Source organism: Anopheles darlingi, chromosome 3 (genome assembly GCF_943734745.1).
Source record: "Anopheles darlingi chromosome 3, idAnoDarlMG_H_01, whole genome shotgun sequence".
In the NCBI taxonomy this organism is placed as follows: Eukaryota; Metazoa; Arthropoda; class Insecta; order Diptera; family Culicidae; genus Anopheles; species Anopheles darlingi.
This window is the reverse complement of record NC_064875.1, coordinates 54,155,329-54,182,041: the sequence shown is the minus strand read 5'-3', so window position 1 is coordinate 54,182,041 and position 26,713 is coordinate 54,155,329. Positions and strand designations below refer to the sequence as shown.

The 26,713-nt window shown below is 50.7% G+C and overlaps 5 protein-coding genes across 7 annotated transcripts in view; 4 read left to right on the top strand and 1 right to left on the bottom strand.

The window, feature by feature from the left end:
* Window positions 1-25,800, top strand: part of LOC125955051 (clavesin-1-like) — a 165,475-nt gene extending 139,675 nt beyond the window's left edge. The window contains exons 1-3 of one of the 3 annotated variants that reach the window (XM_049685886.1): window positions 17,895-18,224; window positions 23,327-24,074; window positions 24,673-25,800. In XM_049685886.1, coding sequence (XP_049541843.1) covers window positions 23,346-24,074; window positions 24,673-24,927 — 984 coding nt within the window. In that variant the 5' untranslated portion in view covers window positions 17,895-18,224; window positions 23,327-23,345 and the 3' untranslated portion in view covers window positions 24,928-25,800. Of the gene's footprint in view, window positions 1-17,894; window positions 18,249-23,326; window positions 24,075-24,672 lie in introns of those variants that run through there. The other 2 variants (XM_049685885.1, XM_049685887.1) reach the window with 2 other exon arrangements.
* Window positions 447-2,280, bottom strand: LOC125955050 (retinaldehyde-binding protein 1-like). Its single transcript, XM_049685884.1, has 2 exons — window positions 1,485-2,280; window positions 447-1,420 (listed from the first exon to the last, which is right to left on the bottom strand). The coding sequence occupies exons 1-2, from the start codon at window positions 2,208-2,210 to the stop codon at window positions 1,157-1,159; spliced, it is 990 nt and encodes a 329-aa protein (XP_049541841.1). The 5' UTR covers window positions 2,211-2,280; the 3' UTR covers window positions 447-1,156.
* Window positions 4,628-7,462, top strand: LOC125955049 (alpha-tocopherol transfer protein-like). The gene is made up of 2 exons (XM_049685883.1): window positions 4,628-5,347; window positions 6,750-7,462. The coding sequence occupies exons 1-2, from the start codon at window positions 4,628-4,630 to the stop codon at window positions 7,020-7,022; spliced, it is 993 nt and encodes a 330-aa protein (XP_049541840.1). The 3' UTR covers window positions 7,023-7,462.
* LOC125955052 (retinaldehyde-binding protein 1-like) lies at window positions 9,300-11,070 on the top strand. The gene is made up of 2 exons (XM_049685888.1): window positions 9,300-10,153; window positions 10,286-11,070. The coding sequence occupies exons 1-2, from the start codon at window positions 9,443-9,445 to the stop codon at window positions 10,550-10,552; spliced, it is 978 nt and encodes a 325-aa protein (XP_049541845.1). The 5' UTR covers window positions 9,300-9,442; the 3' UTR covers window positions 10,553-11,070.
* On the top strand, window positions 14,173-16,052 carry LOC125955048 (clavesin-2-like). Its single transcript, XM_049685882.1, has 2 exons — window positions 14,173-14,945; window positions 15,064-16,052. Exons 1-2 carry the CDS (start codon window positions 14,205-14,207, stop codon window positions 15,316-15,318), a joined length of 996 nt encoding a protein of 331 aa, XP_049541839.1. The 5' UTR covers window positions 14,173-14,204; the 3' UTR covers window positions 15,319-16,052.
* Window positions 25,801-26,713: the final 913 nt, after the last annotated feature.

Sequence of the window (26,713 nt, the reverse complement as noted above, 5' to 3'; positions counted from 1 at the left end):
GATGCATTGATTGCGCCAAAAATAGCTTGCGCTCGGCAGCATTATATGCTCTCTCCCTTGCCCTGTTTAGGTGTGTGTGCATATTGACACACATTTCACACGCAGGCAATCAGCCGCGCAGCAGTGACCTTCGCGCTGGGATAGAAAACTCGATCACAACGTCGCACCCTCACCGCACGATGAAAAACTCATCAGCGAAACTGCCACGGGCGTCATCGCCGTCGTCGTCTGGAGCGCGGTCATTCGCCGATGGTGGAAACATACTGAGCCAGCTCACGCAGCATAACCGCATATCAAAACGGAATGCTGGTAGCTGTCTAGAGGAGTGAAATGATCGTAGCATCACCACCCCTTCTTGTCCGATCGACCGTTCGCTGTGTCTTGTTAATCCGCCCATTGCTTACCGGGTCTGCCCGGTTGCGACAAACAAGCCACGGTCTTTGGTATTGGTTTTATTTATTTTTGAAAAATAGCACCATTTCTGTTTCGACGGGCGCGTGACGCGTGATGGGTATTACTCCACCCCTGAAATGAATGGACGGTCGGTGGATGGGTGGGTGGGTGGTGGTTCGTTGCACGATGATTAATACCCGAACCAATAGCAGCATCGCGATGTGAAGGTCAGCAGAAAGCCGAAAACATGGTTCACTGATAGATGGAGGTTGTTGGAGGAAGTCCTCGCCATTTAACCGCTGCCGTGCAGCACCGTTACGTCGTCGAAGCGTCCACGCGGCAACAGATGTACCTATTAGCCAAGCCAAGGTCAAACCAGCTAGCGGAAAACACCGCTTCAATAGCCACAAGACACGCAATCCACCTATCGCTATCCGCTCGGACTCACAACACACACACACACACACCAAACGGTCAGGTATGCGTCTTAAGGCTGGGACGTCACTTCCCAAAAGTCGATTGTCCGGCGGGTACAAGATGTCGTAGCTACCTGTTTACCCAGGATAGGGTCCCATTAACCGTCAAATGACCAGTTGAAAACGACGACATTACGTGCCGCTGCGTTACGTTGTCATCGGATATAGCGCCGGACTGTCTCCGGAATGTCAATTTGCAATACCGAACCACCCATCAGCCCATTTCACGTTTCCCAACACCGGACACCGATCGCCTCTGGTCTGACTGAACCGACCCAGAGGTTCAGTCAATCGACGGTCAGCTTACGAAAGCTGCCAACCATAGCGAGTTCCTCCTCGTGGAACCCGTTCCGCGGTCCGCGTACCCCATTAGTACCGCCACCAAGGTCCATGTGCAGTTGCCGCTCAACCTCGAACCACTTCCGCTGCCGCTCGAACATGCCGGTGCGAAAGTTCTCGTTCGCTTTCTCCAGCGACTGCTGGCCACCGTAGATTGTGGGCAGTAGCGCCGGGTCGAGCGAACCACGCAGCTCATCAAACGTCCGATGGAACTGTCAAAAAGGTGAAGAAGGTTTGCATTGGAATTCCAGTGGTTCTGGCGCGGCATCGCCTTACCTTAAACCGTTCCTTCATTTTCGGGCTGAGCAGCGGTAGAAACAGATCCAGCAGCAACCAAGCGAACCGCGGCACCTGGATCATATGGACCTCCTTGACGCGCATCGCAATCAACTCGTTCACGTACTCGGCCGTCAGCTTGACATCACTGAGACTCCACATAGCACAGTGGGCCATCGAAAGACCGGAGAAGTCCATCAGCACGACGAGACCACGCACCTGGATCAGCTCGTACTCCTGGCAGGTCCCAAGAATAAGTCCTCCGAGTTGCATGTGCAGCATTGAGGTTGTCGTACGTGGATCCAGTGCAGCGGCACGGCACAGCACAACCATACGGCGTTGCGAATCATAGCCCAGCGGTACGATCGCGGCCACCTCGAGCAACCGTTGTACGTCCGGATGCAGCAGATCGGCGGCCTCGGCGCCGTAGGTGGCCCGTCGGCGCATTAGCTGCGTCATCGCACGCACCAGTATGTCACAGGCCCGGGGAACGTTGAATTTCGTGAAGCGCAGGAAGCGTAACAGAAAGACCGGATCCGTACGGCACCGAACGATCCGCGGATGTTTCGCAATGAATTCGCGCATCTGAGCCAACGATGGATCGCGTGTGTCATCGTCTTCGTGCAGTTCGTCCCTGGCCAGCCGAAGATCGTCCTCGTCGAGCGTCGTCCGGTACGGGGTGTACTCGTCCGGGCACTTGCAGGTTTCCGCTTCGTACTGCTGCATGATGTATTTTTTCGGACAACACTAAGTGGATACTCCGCGGGGTGGCACCTGGTACATGCCACGTTCTGGGTGAAACTGATGCCATCCCGCGGCCGCGCATGTCGATCTACTCGACAGCTCGAGCTCATTAGAGGTGCGAGACTTGCGCGCGTTTCTCACGTGCGAACTTACGATCACAATTAGACGACTGTAATTGCCCTCCGGGACGAGCGTCGCTTCCGCGAGTTAATCGCGCTACTCTGATCATCGGCGGCATCGACACGATCGGCTCCTACACTTTCCAGTCCGCGGAGTCGTCGGTATAATGCGTCAAGTAGCAAACGGTATCACCTGTAATATTCTCGGGCGCGAACGGCACCAACAACGACGACGACGACGACGACAACGGTGAACACCCTGTGTTGCTGTTGCGTTACGTTGCGCTGGCATAACACCTGCTTTCGATACGAATCTGCCACTGAGAGAGAGAGAGAGAGAGAGAGAGAGACTCTGTCGAGACAGTCGGGTTCATTGTGTTTCTGGCAAGCACACAATCACCGACCATTGTGATGGTTCGCTTCCTATCGAACGAACAAAACGGTGCGCCCATACCGGTGGCCAAACGATGACAAGTTGATCGTTAGATGGCGCAAAATGCGACTACACACACTCCGTGGTCCCTCTCTATGTCTCACTGTTACTGTTACTTCATCCCGTTAGTAAGTGTATCCGGTGCGTTCTCTGGTTTAGAGAGCGGCAATCGACGCGGTGGCGTCAGGACATCAGCGACCACCTTATGTCACATGAAGATCATGGAGATAGTGGAACCAACGTACAGAAGAGTCGGCTCGGTAATTAACGGCAAGTAGTAGCGGGTTACGACCTTCCATCTGTCGTCTTTCGACTGGATATCCCGGTGGAGCGGAAAACAAGCCGTTTGCGATTTACGATGGCGCACGAGCCTCCTCGTCCGACGCCTCGATGTTACGCAACTCGAGCGAGTAATCGAGCGTATGTAAAGCCGAAATGATCGATTTCTTCGTTACCATCAAAGGGAGACAGGCCCGTGTGGCCGTGTATCCTCCGGCAAGATAAAAAAAAAAGGCCAAGCTATATTCCCCAAGACGACCTCAGGGGGGGATGTGCGAGATACCTCTGGCCAAGCAGTCTCAGGACGATCCGCTTAACCATGACCTATTCTCCGTACAGCTCTCTGCACTGTTTCGCATCTCCTGCGTCGTAGCGTAGGGGAGGCCAGTGTCCTTCACACACTAGTCATTGGAGTGAGGAATCCAACGACGTCAACGGTGCCAACGACGCCAACGAAGATAGCACGCCGACCGACTGACCGAGAGACAGGCACAAAAGACCGTTCGGGACAACTAGTTGCTTTGTTTGGCTGCGTGTGACTTCAGGAAACCACACCCCTCGCCCCCCCTAGACCACCACCCGCGCTAGACTCTCGCGTGATCTGTATGGTCCATTAGTTCGCTGAGCTGGCCGCTGTGCTGGCCGCTCGCAGCGCCATTAGGCAATGGCGCTAAACCACATAAACATCGACGAAGGGGTTTGTTTGATTTGGCCAGATCATTCCCACAACGTGAGTGTCTCGTGGCTCAGCGGGTTGCTTGGATTGGTTTGTTTTGTTTGTTGCAAATGGACCACGGTTGGGGCCCTTGAATTGCGCCACCACGCCACTGGTGGTGGTGAGCAAGGACACGCAAGGATATCGCAAGCACATCCCTTGCCTGCTTCAATGTAAAGGTCAAACAGGGTTGGCACAACTGGAGCGAAGGAGAATCGCCGAAACGAACGAACCTGTTCCGTCTGGTTGTATCCCGGGTCCAAGTAAACTGGTTTTTAGACACGAAAAGCGAGTTCCCCGCTGGGTGGAGAAGGAGAAACAGCGAATACCTTGCGTGCCCTATCCCTGCGTGTCCGGTTCCTCGTTCTGGAGAGTGTGAACTTGAACCGACACCTAGCAACTGATTAGCAACGACGACGACGACGACGACGACGGTATCGAACAGCAGACGGACCCGGCTCGTCACCCCTTCCAGTGACCATGGATTGGAAAGTGAATCTGGGACCCGTGGCGGTGACGGCGTGGTCGGATGTCGTGCGGTTTCGGTGGGCGATCGAAGTCAAGAAAAAAAAAAGAGAGAGAAAGACACGAAGAGAGCTTTCTGCACGTGTCCCCGATGCGGTAACCGAGCTACCGAGCGGGGCAAAGAGTGGGAACCGGCCGCAGAGTGATAGACCGCCGCCAAAATGGACGACCACGCGCCGAACCTTCGCAGGTCTTCAGCGACGAACCTCGGCGTCAGTTGCGGTTTGGTTGCGGTGATCGCGATACACAGCACGCAGCAGCAGCAGTAGCAGCAGCGGCAGCAGCAGCAGCAGCAGTGACAACGAGTGCAAAAGTTCCCACAGAAACGATGACAATCACAACGTACGGTGTGGACAAGTGTCCGGACAAGTTCGATGAGTACCGGTGCACGCTGCCGGAGCGCTACCGGAAGCTGGCAAACGAGCAGCTGCGTGAGGATGAGCTGATCCGTAAGCAAGCGCTCGATCAGATGCGCCAGTGGATCGCGAAACACCCGTACATCCGGCGGTGCCGTACGGATGCCGTGTTTCTGCTCCGGTTTCTCCGTCAGCGCAAGTTCTCCATCCCGAAGGCGTGCGAAATGCTGGAACGCTACCTTGCCCTTCGGCAGTCCTTCCCGCACTGGTTCCAGGGTTTGGATCCGTGCGATAAGACGATGATGTCGATGGGCGACGAGGATGTGTTCCATGTGCTTGGGTTCGATGCCAAGGGTCAGATCGTGATACTGATCAAATCGCGGAACTTCCGCGTCGACAAGTACGATCTGGTCGATCTGATCCGGTTCATGCACATGAACGTGGAGGTGCTATCGTGCGATGAGATGGTGCAGGTGGCGGGCGTTGTCCTGGTCGTCGATTGCCACGAGGCGACGATGGCGCACTTTACGCTGTTCCGGTTGAGCGAGATGCGCCACATTGGACCGTACATCAACCAGCTGCTGCCGATCCGGTGCCGGGAGATACACGTCATCCGACTGCCGAAGGTGGCCGCCTCGATCGTCGATCTGCTCTTCACCTACATCAGTCCCAAGCTGAAGCATCGATTCTTCGTAAGTATATTCCCGTCTTGTTAATACTTCCGCACCCGTGATGCTGCTGCGGTAACGCGAGTGTGCCGCTGGTCCCGAGTTACCGATGGGAAAAAAATGGAGTCGGAATGGGACACTATGCCACCGGCCCTTTTCCAAAAGGAGGGGGGGGGATGGTCTGTGTGAGCAAAGAAACGTTTCGTCAAAACCCAAAAACCCAAGCCAATCCGTTCAAGGTTCGGCCTCCGACGGTCGCGTTACGCAATGCGATACGGACGGTGTGCGGCCACGGTACCGGGCCTGGCCACCGGGGTGTGACTGTGCATTTGTTGGCATAAATTTTCAGTTCTTACTCCGCTGCTCCGGTGCTGCTCCGGTGGAACAGCGATTCTGCAACTGTTCACAGCATCAACACCCAGCACCAGCAGCTCGGTGGCATCAGCTCGGTGACCGAAGAGACAGATTGCGGGCGAAACCGACCGAGGGAATTGTTTGCCCAATCGACCACAACAACGGCAACCACCACCACGGGTCCACCGAGCGCATGCGTAGAAAGCGCAATAGACGACCCGCGGAAAAGTGAAACGAACAGGATGAACGATCACGGGAACGATCGTCAGCTCGTCCGGTCAGTTCGCGGTTCCCAATCAAACCACCACCTCGTAGTCGTCGTCGACGTCGTCGATGTCGTCTTCGCCGTATTTATGCAACGAAATTTCACGTTTCCATGGCGCTCGCAGCGATCGAAGTGAGCCCCCTTTTGGGGGGGGGTCCCCCGATCTGCATATCATTTGGTGGGCAGGTTTGGCGAGCACCGATTCGGCCAAAGACCTTGGCCAGAAGATGGCCAGTTAACTGCCGGTGGTGAAATATCGCGCATTTGAGGACCCGATCCAGGGACGGTTGGCGAAGAATTGGCAACGATTTCGGAAGGCAGTAGAAAAGGTCGTTGCAACATCAACAAAACTATGAGATCAAAACATAAAGCGTGTGCTATTGATCTACTCCATTGCCACCAGCTTTAATAGAGAACCTTTTCTGCGAACTAAGGGAAAGGGAAACGCGATGCCAATTAGATTACTAATCTACTGATGCTCGAAGTGTCCCGAATCGTGATCTACAGCTGCGGTGTCGATCGAGTAATCTGGCTTGCTGTCGTCACCGGGATCTAGCGATCTCGCGATAGACTATTGCTAATTCGGCGTATCTTTGTAATACGAATCACGGTGTTTCGAAACCAGTTTTATGGTGATGGTATTGTCGTCTACCGTCGCTTCAGACTTTTATGATACCGAAATGCCCATATTCGGGACTACTCTTGCGCCCTTTCTTCTCTCTCTTTCGCTCTCTCTCTCACTGTCTCTGTCTCTGCCTGTCTCTCGGTCTAATCTGACACTATTCCTCTTTTATTTCCACCAAATAGTTTCACAAAACGATGAACGAAGCGGTGAACCACCTGGGCAAGGAGCTGCTGCCGTGCGAGTATACCAACGAGAGCGAGGACCCGAAATCGTTGACGCACGTGTTCGCGAAGCGGCTGCACGATGGCCGGGATCAGCTGCGATCGCTAGACAACATGGAGATCGATATCGCCAAATTCAGCTCGGTCTGGAACAAGAGCCAACCGAACGGATACGCACCCGGCGGTATCGATGCCGGTATGGTCGGCAGCTTCCGTAAGCTCGACATCGATTGAAGCACAAAACCCAACCGATGACCACGATGCCTTTCGGAACAGCAGCCGGGGTCTGTGTTGAGCAACTGTGTTAGCAACTTGTTGGGATGTGTAGCTTGACTAAGGGGGATTTCACGGGCAGGGTTGTGTTTGAGTGTGTGGAGAGAGAGAGAGTGTGTTTAGGTTGGGTTTGTTCATGAAGTTTATATCCCTATTATCTCCCTCGCCCTACCCTCGTGTAAAACGTTGTTATGTTGCAATGTAGCTCCTTCGCTTCGCTCCAGGTTTGTGCTCGATGTATCCCAATTTGCGCGAGAGAGAGAGAGACGTAGGATATCTTCTAGGGCACAACACGCACCTCAAGCCTCGGAGACATTAACACGCTTGTGTTTGTGTGTATGTATTAAATGTAGTGGACACAACCATCCCCCCGGGGGGGTATTATATTGTGTTAGTTTGTAAAGCACGCTACGGTAGACATGATAAGCACGATAAGCTGCCACGCCGTTTGTCGGTCACGCGGCCGCCCATAACGATTCACAATAAATTCGAATTTCATTGAAACTCTATCATTTCGATCGTTTTCGTTGGTTGCTGGCGAAAGCGTACGCGTAATGGCCGATTGCATCCCGAGGCTATGATTGATGCAGCGATCGCGCTGGATACAACGACGTAATGCAGCGAATGTCTAGCGCTGGTGAAACATAAGCGCAGCTTGTTTGATTAATGGCACCCAACTCGGACATCAGGGGATCAGGGGACAGAAAGAAAAAGGATCGTTTGAGTCTAGCCTTTTCGCCTTAGCCTTCAGCATTTCGTGGTCGGTAAAGTTGTAACGTGTAACACTGAAATGTAAAATTTAATATTGATGAATAAAAAATGCAGTTTGTTCATTCGTTTATATTTTTCTGCTGAAAAACTGAAAGGTCAATGACAGGACAAAGGTGTTAATGATAAGACTATCGAAGCGCAAAACTCATGCTTCTTTGGCGCGCGTTTTGCTGGTGTGAAATCAAATCGTGCCACGTGGGGTATAACTTACAGGCGCAATGTCAAACGAAAATCGAAACAATCGAAAAAAAATTGAGAGACTGAATCAAGAAAAGATGCTCGCCATTGTGTCACACAAAGCGAACAATTAGAAGGCACATAGAAACCGTTCCGGTCCGACCGATCGAATGGAAAGGCTTGTCCATCGAATACGGTTTGAAGGATTTTCGGAGAGATTTGATTTCAGCAAAAGGAATGCTGACCGTGACCTTTGTTGTCACGAATTCATTGAAAGGAATGTTTCAAATTATTCCATAATTAAGAAATCCACATGATTGCTGTTAAGTAATCCTAATAATTGCCCCTTCTAATCTTTAACAGAACCAACACTTCAAGGATGTGGTACATCAGTTAAAGGACAATCTGTATTCCTATTAATGCTAGTCTAAAAAAAACCAATCATCCCTAGTAGCTTACAGTAGAAGACTTTCGACGACAACCTAGAAATAAATATAATAGATTTGTTGATTTAAGCGTTTTCAAATATCAAAAGAATCTAAAGAATAGTCTCTCTTTTTAAATGCCCTTCTAATCGTTTCGATTCGTCTAACTGCGTCTCTATACATTCTGCTACTAATGAACCTGTCCGCAAGATTATTAAAATCCGCGATGAGAGCAACTAGTTTAGCGCACGCGCTTCTTGTTTCCGTCCTGATAACAACACAAATGAGTTCCACTGGCCGTGAGAGATGGCGACCCAAAACATTATTCACTTTATTTATCTTCTCCAGAACGCGATCCATGTTCGCGGACGGACGGACGGACGGAGATGTTAGAGAGCGGCAATTGGTAACCACCTTCACGGCGAGTGTGGGTTCAGTGCGTGCTTTAAACACAAATAAACAATCGCAAACCGACCGACCCGAACGCAAGCAAGCATCTCCATCATTCACACCGAAGCCCAACCCCCCTCCCGCAACACACGGAGATAGCTCATCGTCGATTCCCGGTTGTTATTTGTGGTACCGCGGCGCTCAGACTCCGTTCAGAGTTTGTAGGCAGTCAATTAAATGAATCCATCGAATGGGAGCACGAGGTGCGGTTGCTGCTGCTCGAGGTGGAATGGGATGACGAGCAGAAACCTTGCTTCTCCAAACGGGAGTTCCAAAAAGAGTAGAAAAAATGTCGAAACCCAAACCCGAACAATCGTGTAATGGTCCGCGAATGACGTTCCGAATGGACGAACCGTGCTGCTGCTGCTGCTGCCGTGGATAAGCGCTGGTAGTCGGTCGTGTCGGTGAAGCTAGACGCGGCATTCGGATGGAACATTCTAACGCTGTTAGGTGGAGCGGCAGGTGAGGCACCGGAACGTTGTCAGTTCGTGTTGTGACCGTCAAACGATCACCCGGAGACGCTCACGCCTCGCGTGGTTTCGGTAGTCATTCGCCACGATGGAGCGCGGACAGTCGTACTTCCTGAGTGCAGGTGTAACCGCCAGTGAGTTGGCCAATCAGCTGGACGATATCGCACGGCAAGAGCTGCGTGAGGAGGAGCGGTTGCGGGAGCAATCGCTGGAGCGGATGCGCGAGTGGATCCGTCAGAATGGCCGGATACGTCGGTGCCGTACCGATGATCGGTTTCTGTTGCGGTTTTTGCGCGTCCGTAAGTTCTCCGTTCCCGGGGCCTGCGAAATGCTGGAGCGCTACCTGAAGATGCGCCAAACGTATCCCCGTTGGTTTGCCCGGCTAGATCCGGACGATAGTGATCTGGCGGCCGTACTGGATGATTGCTGTCTGTTGCCGATCGGTCGTGATCCGGCTACCGGGCGTATCGTGGTGTTTGGTGTCGTGCGGAACTTCAACGCAGGTCGTTTCAATTCCGACATGATGATCCGGTTGAACATGCTCGTGGCGGAAGCGCTGCTCGAGGAGGAGGCGAACCAGATCGCCGGCTTTACGCACATTTTCGATAATGGCGGGATGACGATGGCACACGTTACCTGCTGGACGCTCGACAATCTGGCCGGATACCTGCGCAGCGTCATCAACTGTGTGCCGGTGCGGTTGAAAGAGAACCACTTCGTGAGCGTGCCCACGTTCGCGGCCCAAATCAGCAAATACTGTCTCTCGTTTGCCAGCGATAAGCTACGGTCCCGCATACACGTAACTATCTATTGCAAGGCCACACTTCCAACCACAAAAGGGCGGAAGGTGGCAATCATTAGCGATGACACCGCACGGCACAGCTAGTGACACCACCCGGATTGACGGTTGTTTTGTTTTCCTTTTCCGCAGTGTCACACGACGGTGGAGGAGCTGAGGGCTAAGGTTGCGCCGGACTTGCTGCCACTCGATTACGGTGGCAAGGGCCAATCGTTGAAGGAACTGAATGGGCGATTCCGAGAGTATCTGTCCAGCAAGCGGAAGGCCCTGCTCGAGCTGGATGATATGGAGATCGACATGAAGGACCCTAGAGAGCCGGCCGGCCACGAGGATACGGCCGGTGGTGAGCTGGTGGCCGAAGGGGCGATCGGGAGCTTTCGTCAACTTTCAATCGACTGATCGAACTGGTGTTGCAGGCTTAGGCTAAGAGTGTTATTATTCTGGTGTTGACTGGTGCTTTGGTATTGCGCTCGCTGGGGCGATGCTCGGCTTAGTTGTTTTTTTTTTGTTCAGCATTATCTTATCTTCCTCTCGGGGCGCCAAGATCTGACTGGCGGAATTCGTGTACAAAAAGCTGCGAATAACCGATCGACCGAAACGAAGATGAAGTTTTCTTCAACCAAATGAAGGAAACAGGGGGAACAGGTTTTGCGAATAGAACACGTTGTTCGTCATGACGAATCGTTGAAATGACGAATGACGCAGTACTACATGAATCGCGAATGTTGAAAGACAAACCAGGAAGCAAATACGCGCACGGTCAAAACAGGGAACCTTTACGATGGTAGGGTGACTTAGGAGGACGAGTTAATGTACGAAAGGCTTGTCTTTTCAGTGATTCTATATGCTATACTATGCTTTGTTACCAGAATGTTATGAGTTTCATAAGCGTCATATAATAAATCAAACTATTTATAATCGGATTCTCATCTATTGTTGCCATACTTCAATGTTAATGTGTTTTAGCAACACATAAATGCACCCTTAGTAAGACTCAACATGCAAAGACCTGAAGAGGAAGATAAGATGCTTCCAATTAAATATGAAAATGTAACCTGGAGCCACCAATTGGTTATGGTGAATCTTGCAGGTCCTGGCTAACGGTAATCCCACCAAGGGCTCACATGGGCGCTCATGTATGATGAGTTTGAAAAATCTTTGTTATGTCTGCCTCGATTTGAATGAAAAAATCACATTATACTTTTGAAACAGTCAGGCTTCATGGAATAATGTGAGAATGAATTTATAACCCTCCTTCGAACATATTTTTTACAAATCCAATTTTCTCAACGACAAGCAAGAAAGCCTTCCCGCCTTAAGGTTTGCAGCATATAAACACGATGCGCTCAAAAGTATGCGCGGAACTACGCGCAAATCGGTGGTCAAAAAAGAATTTAGAAAAAACTAATTTTTATTTTTTTCTCTGAACGGTGAACCTGTTAAGAATACTCGGTAAAAGTTTCACACCAATCGAAGCAGAAATGGCAAAGATATAGATTTTTTCAATTACGCAACAGTGTGGTCCATAATAACAGCCTTTCTAAAGAAACCATGCGAAATGGTTGAGCCGCTCACCGCTCAGTCGATCGCCTAACAGGATGTGTCCATCTTTCGTCCTTAAGCATGATTTATTAACATTACGTTTATTGTTCAAAGCGCGACTACGTAAGGATACTTAAACGGCAAGAGAGGAACGCAATATGGGATTATAGAGATAGGTGCATGCCGGTTAATAGGCATGCACGAAAATGGGAAACAGGACGATGGCCCATATTTCCATTGGCATTAGATATGGGATCCTTAATGTTTGAGGGTGCCACGACGATTGTTACCTACCATCGTCCTGTTTCCCATTTCCGCGTTTGCCTATTAGATATGAAAAAGTATTCCAAATAATATCTGCTTTAAAACATGGTTTTAACTTTAAAGCGATTTAGCATTTAGGCACTGAGCCTTGTTGAACACGATCGATCGATAATACATTTCGTGAAGGAATTGCGTTCATGTTAATACTCGTATGTATGTCAGTCAAATGTAAATATAAAATGTAGTGTTTCCATATTTCCTCATTACAAACCGATTTCAACCAATAAACTTTCGCGAAACATAAATGTCAATATGGAGCCTCTACGCTTTTTTGAGCCTCTACGCTTTTATGAGCCTCTACGCAAAACGATACAATTTCTACTAATCTATTCAATGTCCCCAAAAGGGATGTTAAACAAAGCATCCCATTGTTGGATGTTGACTATCTACGCAGTTCCTGCTAAAGGTGTGAAAGGTTACTCGAGGTTAAGGTCTTCTGCATTTCTGCAGAGACAGAGATCCGCGTAACCACGCCAAGGAGCCAGCAGCGCTATTACACAGTCAGTAGAGACCTTCCCTGTAGCAATCACTGCAGCAGCTGAAAGACAAATAAAGCAATAGCGAAGAGCATGCATTATTAGTCCTCTGCAGATGGTATCCCTCTCAACCCACATGCCCCTAACCCTACTGCATTCGATCGATCCCATGTTCAATTGTAAACACACATACTCACTCCGATTCGTCGATGGTAATGGCGATTCAATTGGATGTTGGGTAAGCGCCGTGTGGCCCCAAAAAAAAAAGACCCCCGAGAGGACCAGAAAAGCACGCTCTACCATCACAGAACGGTTACGCCATTCGGTCCGTACGTGAAATCTCCAACAAGTACCACCTTCGACCACGTCAGAGCAGCAAGCAATAGTGAAAGTTTAACCCTGCGTCCTAATGGGATGGGGTGGGTTGAGACTTTTGCCAAAATGTCTGGCCAGACGCGCCATAGGATCCATCTGGGGGGAGGGACTGCGTGTGACTGTGGGCACAGACACATCACACCAAACGCCAGCGTCAGTGAATAATTGAAGTCGGTCGGCATCTTGGTGCCCGGAGCCATTCACCTCACTCTCCCAGCTTCCATTTTTTGGCCCCCTATTTGCTCACCTTCGATACTGATGACGATGATGATGATCATCATCATCATCATCAGCTCATGCGTCGATCATGATCGTCGCGGTAGTGCTGCGGAGCATGCATTACTAATACGCCGGCGATCTTGCACTTTACGGTTACTCAACGCATTTTGACAGTCATGGAAAAAAGGTGGCCACGCAGCACATGCTGCTTCAGTCAGCCCAGGAGCAAATGAAGCATTGGAAATGGTTTGTATTGGATTATTATTATTATTATTATTATTATTATTATTATTATTATTATTATTATTAGAAAGTGGTAAGGAGTGAAGATTGCTAGTCCAACGAAGAGTGATGTTGCGTAAAGCATGTTGTTGGGCCTGTAATGTTTTGAATATGGTTCAAAACTCCCAAGTGAGCTTCCCTTTGGTTCACCTTCGCCGTACCAGTGTCCGTGCATATACTACCAAATATACTAAATTCAACTTTGGCCTTATGTTGCGGAACAACGACGAAACAGTCCAATTTTCGGGCGGGTTCAAATGGTCAAGCGAGAAACCAGGGCAAACCACGATGCACCCCAGCATCGATCACGCGCATTGTGGTGGGGTATCGGAACTTCACGAATACAGCGGTGAAGCCTGACCCTAATACTTACCAGATGTCATCAACATAACCTGCTGCTGGAAATCGAATTCCACTCACGGCACAAACCGTGGCCGCAACATTCAGGGCTAACGCCCTTCGCATCCACCTGGGCACCACTCGATATCCTCCTACCGACCCTTCTACTCCCACCCTTTCTTCTCCGGTACAACAGCGCCACAGAGCGAGGAGACGCTGCCGCTGTCGCCGCCGCCGACGTCTTTGTTCAACACCGAGTGACGACATGAATCCCGAATCCTCAATTATTAAACCATCGATCGCGGTCAGCGCGAGCACAGTCGATGCTGGGCGCTCACGCGGTACGGTTGTGCCTTTTTCCCACCTGCAAGTTCCCTTTCCCAAGCTCCCACCCTCCCACCCCCTCAACACGGTGTTGTGTGCAGTGAAACGTGTTGCCCGAGTGTTAAGTGCCAGGTGGTGGATTCCAACGTCCAGTGAACAACGGCAGCAAGATGCCCAGTGACGAGCGACAATTGATCCCCGTGCCCAACCTCGATAAAGCGCCCGCGATCTACGACGATGAGATCGACGAGCTGGATGCCAACTGTCAGCAGCTGGCGCGGGACTTTTTGCGTGAAAACCCCACGATCCGGGAGCAAAGCCTGGCGCAGCTGCGTGACTGGATAGCGAAGCATCCCAACATCAAGCGGTGCCGTACCGATGCGCGCTTTCTGTTGCGCTTCCTGCGCACCAAGAAGTACTCGTTCATTCACGCGTCGCAAATGCTCGAACGGTATCTGGCGTGCCGGGAGGTGCATCCGCAGTGGTTCAAGGGGCTGGATATCGAGGATCGGGAGATGTGCGATCTGGTGGAGGCGGGTTTTCTGTATCCGTTGCTCGAGAAGGATGCACGGGGCCGGACGATGATTTTCGGTGACGCTGGTACGCTCAACCCGAAGATCTACACCATCGGGCACGGTTGCCGGATGCATATGCTCGTCGGCGAGACGCTGTACGATGACGCATCGGTGCAGTGCGCCGGGTTCGTGCTGGTGTACGATCTGACCGGCATTACGATGGGGCTGCTCGGGCTGGTGACGCTCAACGATATCCGCGATCTGGCCACGTACCTCAACAATGCGGTACCGATGCGCATCCAGGAGCTGCACTTTGTCAACACGCCCAGCCTGGCCCTCAAGGTTGCCAACTTTACGATGGCGATTTTGAACGAGAAGCTACGGAATCGGATCTCGGTATAGGCGGCTAGTGTACGAGCTAGGGTGCCAGAACTATCTAACCGTCTGTGTGTCTGTGTGTGTCTGTGTGTGTGTGTGTGTTTGTGTGTGTATTCCCTTCTTTCGTTTCGTTTAGTGCCACCGGAATTGGGAGGATTTGCACAAGAAAATCGACAAACGGTTGATGCCCCAGGAGTACGGTGGTCTGATACCGAAGGAGAAGCACATCGAGGCCTTCAAGGAGCAGTGCCGCCTGCATCGCAACCAGATGCTCGCGCTGGATAAGCTCAACTACGAGGTTAGCCGTGATGCGAGCTACAGGAAAAAGTCCGAGGCTGGTGAAATCGAAAAGGGAACGATCGGCTCGTTCCGCAAGCTGCAGCTCGACTAGCCGCCGCCGCCGCCGCCGGGGAATGGACGAACGGTGGAGACGACGGAATTGAAATGCTCTAGACTGTGATTATAATTGTTTTACCAGAGCGATTGCACATAGGTTTTGCTTACCGCTTGTCGCTGGTTGATTGGTTTTAAGGAAGACTCTCCTCTCCAACAGAAGCTCGGAGCGAAGGTTATCCACTCATCTCCGCCACCGTGGTGTTACGTCGTCGCTCTGTTGACACTGTCCGTAATGCCAACAATTAGCACTCCTCAGAGAGACAATTCAGTGGAAGAAGGGAAAGCGTGTGGGCAGTGGTAGAGGAGGGCCATAGAGAAACAGCATCCAACCCCCGGTGGCCACACGCTAGCAAGCACACACACACACCCCAAAGGGTAAACAGACGTTTCGGCTGATATGCAATCATCTGAGGCTCACCTGCCAGCACCAGGCAGCAATGGCGAGAAAGCGGATGAAAATGATAATCTAATGCCAAGGATGACCCTGACCGTAGGTGTGAAGGACTTCCAGCATCCCCATCCAATTTGACAGCTCAATTTTAATCATTTCATAATTCCCACAAGCCTGCTCGTTGGCTACACCGTCTGAGAAACTTAAGTGATAAGCAATACGCGTTGGAGGGCAGGGTTGAATAGTGTTATCGGTACATGTTTACTAGGTAAATCGAACATTGGAAGTTACAGACATCAGTGCATTGTAATCAGTTTTAATTTTGAATAAAATAAACAAACCTCACAGTAACGTGTTAATTCTTTGTATTCATTCAACTCATTTGTTCTTAGCCGTGTTCTTTTACGTTTTGTTTCATGTTTCATGTCCATGGTTTTGAGAGAACTTCATATATGTTCATTTATTTAAATGAAAATTCAACATCATTTTACAAATATTTATGGGAAGTGGGTAGTTTTTTTTATTCATTAGAGAACCATAAAAAATGCAAAACATCTGCGTTAAATAATAAAAGATATGTGTTGGCCATATTTTCCATTTTAATCATGCGCAGTTTTCTCACACGATCAATTTCAATTGATTTTATTGGTTGTGGTACGAATTGTGATAAAGTTGTTATCACACTAACCTTTATAAACCTCCTATTACCTTCTCGTTTCTCGTTTCACGCAACTGCCCACCCCAGAGATTTATTCTCCTAACGGTTCGGATACGTGACTCAATTGTTGCAGCTCCAAGATAATATGGAATTCTCTTTCTTCACATTATTGCACCGGTAAATCGCATGTTGTGTGTGAGATTTTTTATTAACGTTTCTAGAGGTTCATGGTGAAGGCAGCTTTCACCTATCTCAATTCCTATCTGGGCAGGGTTACTTCAGAGAGTATTTTCACAGGGTCTGCAATCCACAGCTTCCCCAGTTGCTCGTTCTTTCGCGGATACCGCATACTTTTAGGCGAGATTGATTTCCCTCGTCGCGACAAAAATTGAAATGGGTAAAAATGGTGTTACAAACTCTGGCAGGCATGGGTTTCCCACCCCCATTTTCAGATTTTTTTTCCCCGAAGATTAACCCTTTCGAAAGCATCCTGTGAAAATTTTACATTGATTGAAGCAGAAATGACAAAGCTACAGATTTTTTAAAATGGCTCATAACAAATGAATTCAACATGATTCTTAAATAAACACGTGTAACCTTTAAGATCCGATAAAAAATCATTGTTTATTAACAGAAATCGGATGAAGATTTATAAATAACCTTTGCGAGAAATGGAATGATGCAAAGAGAAGCGGTCCACGAAGGAAAGTCCTGCCTTTTCTGATATTCTATCCAACAAATCATCTATTTAGATTCTATTGCAGTTGGATGACCCTGAAAAGCATCGTCCGCGTGTCGTGGTATCGTATGTCGCTTAAACATGAGCATTCCTAGGCAGAAAACTTATTAATATTCACCGACCTTCGTAACCTTACACCCCAAAGGCCACGTATCCTCGCGATCACTCGACGATGCGGCACGGTTTTTCCGGTACGGTTGAAACCGAAATCCTTTCGGTTTCGCTCGAAACTACATCCCACCGAAAGCAAAAGTATCGACGATGATCTAATCAAAACAAAGCTAAGTTAAACCATCACCTTCCCTCGCTTAAACCATTCGAAACGAGGTGTTCGTCGTTTACTTTGCACAATGGTCCTGCTCGGTGGTCAAAAATTCTCGCACGAAAACCGGGCCCCCGGGAAAACCGGATTACTAAAAACAATAACCACAATAGTCACACCAATACCATTGCGCACTGACCCGGAGACGACGACGGTGATTTAACAACTGCTGTGTGCATACAAAAAACGTTCGTGCGCATGTCTTACGCTGTATGCGATATGGGTCAAACCAAGAGACGACCGAAGCAGCGCAAGCAACGTGCGTTCGTCTTCCAAACCAAACAGCAGCACGGTTGGCACGAAAGATTACGTCGTCGTCGTCGTCGTCGTCGTTGTCGTGGTCGTTGTTTTACCACCACCCCGCGGACCGGCGCCGTTCGGTGATCGATACGATCTTTCACCAGCCAGCCATCTACTGGAGGTAAAAATTTGCAACGACGCGCCACTCCGGTTCACTCTGTTTCGGTGTTGGCTAGCGTGCGGTTGTTGTGTTGTGTGGTCTGAACGCTGCGGTCCAACACGTTCGTGAAGTGCCCGTTCCCCGTGAATCGATAGTGGCCAGCAGTTAGTATCCACGGTTCGTAAAAGTCGTGGCCAACTGCAGGTACTAGCAGAGCAGGGTGCAGTCGTTGCCGCGTGTGGTTGCAGGCATCCGACGGGTCGTCGTCGTCGTCGAGCAGCGTCGAGTGCGTTGGTGTTTGGTGCAAAAGTTGATCCCCAAGACCTCGTGCTACTTAAGGCGCTTACGTGTGTGTGTCCAGCAGGCTCCAGGCGAGAAGATCCGGTACCCGGTAAGGTGGTGATCATCGCGAAAAGTGAGTGACACCCATCGGACCATACCCCCTCCCAAAATCCTTTCCTTCGCATTTGAGGCCCCCTTGAGGAGACTGGATCGTCGTTGTCACTGACGGCGCTTCTGCTGCTGCTGCTGCTACTGCTGCTGCCAAATGTGAAGGATCACTTTCGATGACCTTCCGCCCGTTAACCATGCGCTAACGATCATCGCATTCGAACCTGATCAACGCTAATGGCTAATGAGCGCGTGAAATCGCGCGATTGGCGCGAATGGAGATGTTTAGATCAGGGAGCGCCCAGGTGACCCCCTCATGATTCCCCCCGAAAATGGCCGAAATCGTAATCGAAAAGCTATGTTGACCCCCGTCCCCACCGGGGGAGGCCACACTCCGTTAGACCAACCCGATGGACACGGTTGGTCAATCGTGTTGGTTTCGGTGGCTGGCCACCGGCAAGTCAGCGATTGAATCGGATCGGATTGGATTGGAGCAGAGCAGACATCGATCGATGCACCCCGGCCGACCATCGGTGGTGCAACATGATGATGATTGCCACTATGATCGGTCGGGGGGGGCTCCCCGGCGTCGGTCGGTCTCCTTTTGCTTGGGTTTTATTGTGTTAGCAGACCGCTACTAAAGGCCACGCACGCGCTTTGTTGCTCATGTGGATACCTTTCACCGTTGTTGCGGCAGGCCCACTACTACAGGCCGCTAGTTCGTGGTGCCGGCATTCGTGGTGCCCGATCCTGCCGCATATATGTGTGCCGCAACGTTCCGCTGCAATCGTCGCATTCGCAGTCACCGAGGCGCCGCATCGCGGTCGGCCTCTTGCGTAACGTTTCTTGCGCTTTGAGGGCGTTGCGGCTACCCGGCCAGTTTATATGCCATATTGTGGTTCAAGCAACACCAACCAGAAGAGACGGGTCGGTTCGGTATCGGTATGGGTTGATCCTCCGGTCTGGTGCTGCTGGTGCAGAACCAACGTTAAGCCATTCTGACAAATCGTCTTGGTGATACCAAGAGACGAGGTGTATCTCTGTCTTTCGGTTGTTTTGTATTTCTCTTCTGCGTTCCGGGAAGGCCCGGTTTATAAGGAAGACAGTCAGAGTTCGTCTGAACGGCCCACACACAACGCAACCGAGCATCGAGTTCGCTTCTGAGAGCTCAGGATACGCGTCTGAGGCTGAGTCAACGCTTTACGATGGTCCATTAATCATCAGCTCCCATCCCTCGCATTGTGCGCCGTGGTCGTGGTCGGGAGGCGAAGATGATTTCCGTGTTTCTGGTATTGGTCAACCTCCCCCCCCAAAATTACCTTATCCCGCGCCTACCAATTCGAGGGTAAGCTGACCACAAAATAGCGAACTGTTCACGCGCATATTGAACAGGTGTTTCGGCGGCGCGGTGCGGCCGATCCACTGGATGCAGCCGAAATATTTATGAACCTCAAACCACCGCAACCCGTCCGTGGTCCGCGGCAGAATGTTATTTTTAACGACCAACCGACCGACTATCCGGTTGACCGGTTAGTGATCCGGGAGAGGGACGTCGCCGGCAGAAGCTCCTGCTCCTTGGCAACAGCTGGACGACGACGACGACGGCGCGTTCCAGCCAGCGGAGCTCCGGATGGACGGTAGCATCTTAATAGCAACAGACAACATTCTTGGTAGTCGCAGCTTCAGTTTCAAATTCTACGGAACAAGCATATGTATCAAGATCGAAGGAAATGGGTGGAGAAGGGTGCATACTCGAGCTGAGGAGTGTCGCGGAGGATCGCGGTTTTGTAATTTCTCCCACACGCACACGCGTGTTGATGTCGATGTCGTGTTGATCACCGGCTGTTTTGTGGGGTTGTTTGTGCGATTCCGCGTGACGCGTTATGCGATTCATTGAGGCCGTAATTCGGCGGATCCCATTCCATTAGGTCGCACTACGGTTTTGACCTCAAGCTACGCTTCTGTTCCTCCTTCCGCCGGGATGCTTCTCAGAACGAAAAAACGAAAACAGGATGTTTAGTAGAGCTCAGTTGACGCTCATTCGACGCACCCGTAAACACCACCGATCAGTACGCCGATGCCCAGATCATTGAGGCCCCCCTCCCCCTGAAAACAAAGGAGCGAACCTCGCGGAAAACGGCAACATTCTTCATCCAGTCCCCCGGTCACCTTCACGGCGGACGGACCGAAATGGACCTGTTTCTCGATGACTATTTCACCGGCCAATATCCGTTCATTCGTTCCGCCATCGCGATCGTCACGAAAGCGTCGAATCATCGCGAGATAATTTCGTCGCTAACGCTGCTGTTGCTGCCCGATTTCTTCTTGCCCGGTGGAACCGTGGAAAATCTCGTTTGGCGGCACGTCGCCGCGCGGTTGAAAGCGAAATCGACCTCGCGTCGTGGAAAAGGGGTTGGTTTTTTGGAAAGTGAACCACAGTTCAGTGTTGACCGAACTTAGGGGTGGAGTTGGTGCGTTAGCGCGGACGTAAGTCTGTCACTGCCGGACTCGTAACGATAATGTTCGGCTCCGGTGGTCACTGTAAATCGATCAAATCGTAAACGAATGCCGTTTTGTGGGGGGGAGGGTCATAACGCGGTATCGATCGATTATGATCGCAAACTCATCCAACTACTGGAACTGTCACGTCGGTTACGTGCGGTCAATAGTAATAAGTCAATAGTAAACAGATTATGCCATAATTTTGAGAGGGAGGGAGGATTTTAGTAGCTAGTCGGTTTGTTGGTGTAGAGAATAAGCATCCACCTACCTGATCGTAACATTCCCCGAGTACTAGCCTGTTACACTTGAACTCAAACGATCGACATTCCTTTCTCTCAGTACTCCCCATGTTCGCCATTTTTTCTTTCAATCAATTAACCATTCAATAAACCACGGTTGCCGCACGGATCGCATCAATCGGATCTCGTGTGTACGGCTCCGCGGTCGGATTGGAATTCCTTCCGGAGGTAGAGGCGGCCAGAAATAGATTTAAACCCAGGCCATGATTTACGCATTGCCGTACGCACCGGCGACCGGAACCATGCGCCAATGATCCGAAGCGAATGGTTTCGCCGCGTTGGCGGCAGCCCCAAGTAGCAGCATAGTTATAAACAATTTCTACAGATCCACGGCCGCACGGGCGCTCGCATACTATCTGCATAGTATTAATTAGTAGACAGCTCGCTAGCTGCGTATCATTTATTCAGTGCGATCCGATGCTCGGTACCGCGAGCGATCGGTCGTTGAGTGATTAGAATGATTAATCATTCTCATACCAAACAGATTGTTTTGCAGCTCAACCGAACTGCTGGACTCTGTCAGCCCGTCTTGGCGTGGCCCCCCCGAAAAGTGAAGCAGATCTCCCAGTTGCCTTTTTCGGCGTCGGAATTGATGCCGCATTTTTTTTTTATGTCTCTTGCTCGCAAACTCAGGACATGCACGCAACCCCACAAAATGGCATACTTAATGAGATGGCACGATTGCCGGTGCGCGCGCGTGTGTGTGTGTGTGTGTGTTCTTCTTGGGCTTCTGCTTTTGCCAGCATGCGTTGTCACGGGACCCTACATTTGGTAATGTGGCGAGTCGTGCGAGGTATACCTGATCATGACAAACCACAATAAGGGTCCAGCAGTTATGTCGCAGGTAAAGGAGGACTCCTGCCCCGGGCGGGGGCCTTTCATTATAATCTGTCTGTATTAACTCCATTCGACCATTTATGGGCGTTTTCCGTTGAAGTCCCGTCCGGAATACGTAATTGATTTGTCGATTCCCGCATACAATAACCCATCCGCAGGAATGTACTTTAATGTACTTTAATATACAGAATTCCTTTCTTCTAGCAGATCATATTTGTGGTAGGGGACTGTATTGGTACAGCCGAATTGTTTGTTAACTGAAGGTGATAATCATCTTCGCGAAATACGGTGGTTTACCCATCATGGCCGAACAGCCTATGCCGAAGCCAGCGAACAATCCAAACAAGCAAACGAATCCGGGTACCACTGGTTGGCGGGTAATTCTGCCGAGAAGACAAATGAACCCCCGCTCCGCACAAAAGCCCGGGCACGTGTGTCTTCCGGATCGTTTTGACAAGCTAAACGGGGGAATGTTATCAAGGTGCGCTTGTTCTTCGTTACAATACAGCTCATTACCGAGTGATGAGAATGAGGCTGGGAATATCTCTCTCAGCATGTCTAGCCCGAAAGGTCAATCGCCAAAACTGCGGAAAGGATGGTTACGGCGCAGTTCACGTTTCGTACACGTGTCGAGGTCAAGTTCACGCAGAACAGGATGCTCCGCGTATGTAATTTCCGCTCCGCGCTTCGCTTCACGTCACGCGAATAATACAGCGTTTATCGGTGCGGAGTGCTTATTTGGGGGAGGCTAAAACATTTAAAACCTGACCCTTTCAAACACCACTCAAAGGCGATGCCCTCTGGCGTCTTTGGGGCGTGACATAACCTTAAATTACGTCACGTGTGGCATGCGGCATGTTGCGACAAGGGTACCGGATGAGAAGCTAAAAACGTTCATACAATTTCTCACCTAATGAGGTGAGGTTTAGATTTAGTTTCTCCTATTAAAGAGTATGTCGCAATGTATTTTCAACCTAAAGCCGCCCTTACCAAAAGGGAATCTTTACTTTGCCCTTTCTCGGTAATACCTGCAAACAAACTATACAGAATGTAAATATCAACACATAATCTCTGTTTAACCGCCGACGACGACGCCAGCGCTCTGGCGCACTGTTTGCGCCAACCGGCCCCAACCTTTTGCCGCCCGCTAGTATTGGCCAAACAATCGATCAAAGGATGCTTTGGCATTCCTGCGATGCGAAGGTTTACTTCACCATTGCCATTGCCCTTCCACTGCCATTAATTTCATTGATCCCGGGCATTTACGATGTTTTTCGAGCAACATTCATGCCCGTTCAGAAGACTGTCCGCTCCCCGCCCTAGGGTGGTGGGTCATAAATGGATTTTACGACATCGTGATCACTATTCCGAGGGTGTACTGACAAGACTGGCTGGCCGTGTGAGCATTAGGGATTAACAAAGGGATTTCTCTCACTCTGTCTCTCTCTCTGTCTCTCGGTTCTAGGATTGCCCTTGAAAACATCATGGAAACGGAGACGCACGTGTACGACAACTGCGCCACGCCGGCCAGCTACACACCCTACAGCTGGACGCTGGGCGATAAGTTGCGCAAGACGGCCAAATCGGAGCTGCGCGAGGACGAGAATCTGCGCAACCAGAGTCTGGCGCAGATGCGCGAATGGATTGCCAAGAGTCCGCACATCAAGCGATGCCGCACCGATGCACTGTTCCTGTTGCGCTTCCTGCGCACCAAGAAGTTCTCCATTCCGCAGTCCTGCGCCATGCTGGAGAAGTATCTGACGGTACGTCAGGCTAATCCGGCCTGGTTCCAGCGGTTGGACATTGAGGATCCCGAGCTGGAAGCGATCATCGATGGAGGGTACATTGTGCCGCTGCCGGAGCGTGACGAGCATGGGCGGCAGGTGGTACTGTCCGTGGCCGGTAACCTCGATCTGACGCGCGTTTCGTCGGCCCTGCTTGCCCGGGCCCATATCCTCGTACAGGAGGTACTGGCCGATGACGAGCAGTCGCAGGTGTGCGGCTATACGCAGTGCATCGACGAGCGGGAGCTCTCGATGAAGCTGATGAGCCTGTGGTCCCTGGTGGACATACGGAAGGCGGCCGACTGCATACAGAACGGGATGCCGAGCCGTATCAACGGGTTCAACCTGATCGGGTTGCCCTCGACGGCCGCTACGCTGCTGGAGTTTTGCGTTTCGCTGCTGAGCGATAAGCTGCGCAAGCGGATCAATGTAAGTATCGGTAAATCTGGTTTTCCGTCCGGGGGGGGAGAGGGGCCGGCTCAACTAATAGTGAATCATAAATTCAAACTGTCCGCCCGTTCGATGGCGTTAGGCAATCGGCATGACATTTCGGGCCGTTTCGCCGATCGACCGCTAGAAAACAAGGTCAGCGAAAGGCTGACGCTGGCCACTTTTGCACCGGCACCAAGGTCACTTGGCCGGAATGCCGTGATCTTGAGAAACCGCCGTAAAAACCACAACTTGTCTTTTCGACAAGCCTCTAGCCCACTTCTATCGATCGTGACGCACGGTCAATATCAAGCACCGAGTGGAGAATCTTTTTCGCCAAAAATACAAACGCACAAAACGAAAAAAAAAAACAAACCGACCGGTTCCGGTCGGCCAAAAACCTTCGACCTTCGAAACCTTGGTTCAGCGGCAACACTTTCATACGAAAATTTGCATTTTTCGGTCCACGTGCCATAATGCTCGGAGTGATCGGGTTTGGATTTCCCATAGAGAGTCTGGCGAGCGCGTTGTGTTTCACTACAATTTTTCCCTTCTTCCTTCACATCAAACACACACACACGCACGCGTACAATATCAGCTTTACCGAACGGTAGACGACTTTGCCAACAAGATGAACCGCAAGATACTGCCGAAGGAGTACGGTGGAGTCGTACCGATGGCCGATATGATCGCGCAGTTCAAGGAGCGTTGCCGCGCGAAACGGGCCCAGCTGCTGGCGATGGACGAGATGCACATCGAGCTGTCGAAGGCACCGGGATACTGTGCGGAAACGTGTCGCCGTGATCTGGACGCCGGCATGATCGGAAGCTTCCGCAAGCTGGAGGTCGATTGAGCTCCCAACCGGATCCCAACCGTAGCAGCGCAGCGTTTGTGGGTATTTAAGTTTATGTATTATACTCCTTCCTTCCCTGGAACAACCGTGTGTGGTTTATCGCGAGTGAGTTTCCAGGACCGGGTCTACGAACTGTCAAACAGTTGTCCTCCGTTGGATTTCATTCGCGAGAATCTCCACATTTGCTTAGTGTCCTTATTATGCTGCATATCAACAACAACATTATGTTTGCGTTGTTTTGGGCTAACCAAATCACCTTCTCTTCTGATACTGTATTTGAAATTCTGCTAAATTAACCCCTCCCAGTGGCTACCACTTCGCACCACTTGCTTGCAACTGCACCAACAATCTATCTTTTATCGAAATGAACTGTGATTATACTTTCCGCTGGATTCCGTGTATCTAGATGAGTGTGTGTGCAGAGGATGAGAGAGAGAGAGAGAGAGAGAGAGAGAGAGAGAGAGAGAGAGAGAGAGAGAGAAAGTGAGAAGAAGAAGCAATCGTTAAGACAACATTCGCATAGTTTTTGGGGACAACCCTAACCCTATCTTATCCACCCCTCCTCCTTCAAATACGGTAACGGGAGTAACTATAGTGGTATAGAGGAGAATGAGTCGCCCGAGATAGTGGGCGACAGCAGCTAGTAGCTGGCGACTCCGATAGCATTATGACACGAGCCCGGGCTGGAACTTGGTGGTCGTTCGTTGGCGGCCGGTTGGTCGCGCGTGATTGCGCAATTGCAGCGCGATCCTAATTGCTATCGAGATTCGTTTGCTGCAGCAGTAACACCAGCAACAGCAACAGCAGCTAGCTGACGGTAGAGTGTAAGATGTATATGTACATTAAATCATAACTGGAAGGAGGATGAATAAAATGGAATAAGAAGTAAAACCAGGCCTGACCTGGACCTGGAGCAGCCAACGGAAAGAAAGTGACGACGAGAAGCGCACTAGCGCAGGCAAGCGAGCGACCGAAGCTTAAAGCAAACATTGACGGTAAGTGAGTGTTTTTCACTTTTCACTAGTCCCAAGTACCGAAGCTCTCGACCACTACTCGTTCGTGCCAATCTGGAATCACGGAGACCGAGATATTGCGTAGCGGAGGAAGGGACTACATCTACGAAGGTGGTTAAATGGATGTTTGCTGGTTTGGTGCGACATAAATGGACCACAGTACACCTGCACCTGCACGATAGTACCAGCAGCAGCAGCAGCAACGCATACCTTATGCAATCCATCAATTCCGAGTGGTTTACTCTTTTCTCTTCCTCATGCCTACGACCGCGGCGATAACCCCTTTTTGGTTTGCTAACTTCCTGATTGCTAACCCAGCCAACGACACTTGGCACACACGAGCTGCTTCATTCATTGAGTAGCCATTTGCAGGAATACTGATCAGCATCACCACCACCATCAAACCTCCACTATGCCACTATCGCTCGTCAGCAGAAGGTCAGCAGCTTCCGTGAGGTGGCTTGGTGGCATGGTATAACCTTAGACCACCCGCAGCACAAGGTCCGAAGTCAATCAAATAGCGATCGCCGGATTAAACGCTCGATCGCAACAATCTCTCTTTCCATCTAAATCACCGAAAACACTCCGATCCGATCCGATCCGATCCGTAATCCAGCGTCCACTTGCCGGGGGTCCGGCACCAAAAAAGGGTGAAAACGTGTCCACCCTGACTGCCCAGCGTGGTGCGCAGTGGCACGCACCAGCGTACCGTAGGAGAAAAGTCGACCAACCGGTTCTCGCGATCTCGCCAGGTTTTCCGAGCCATGGCCGTG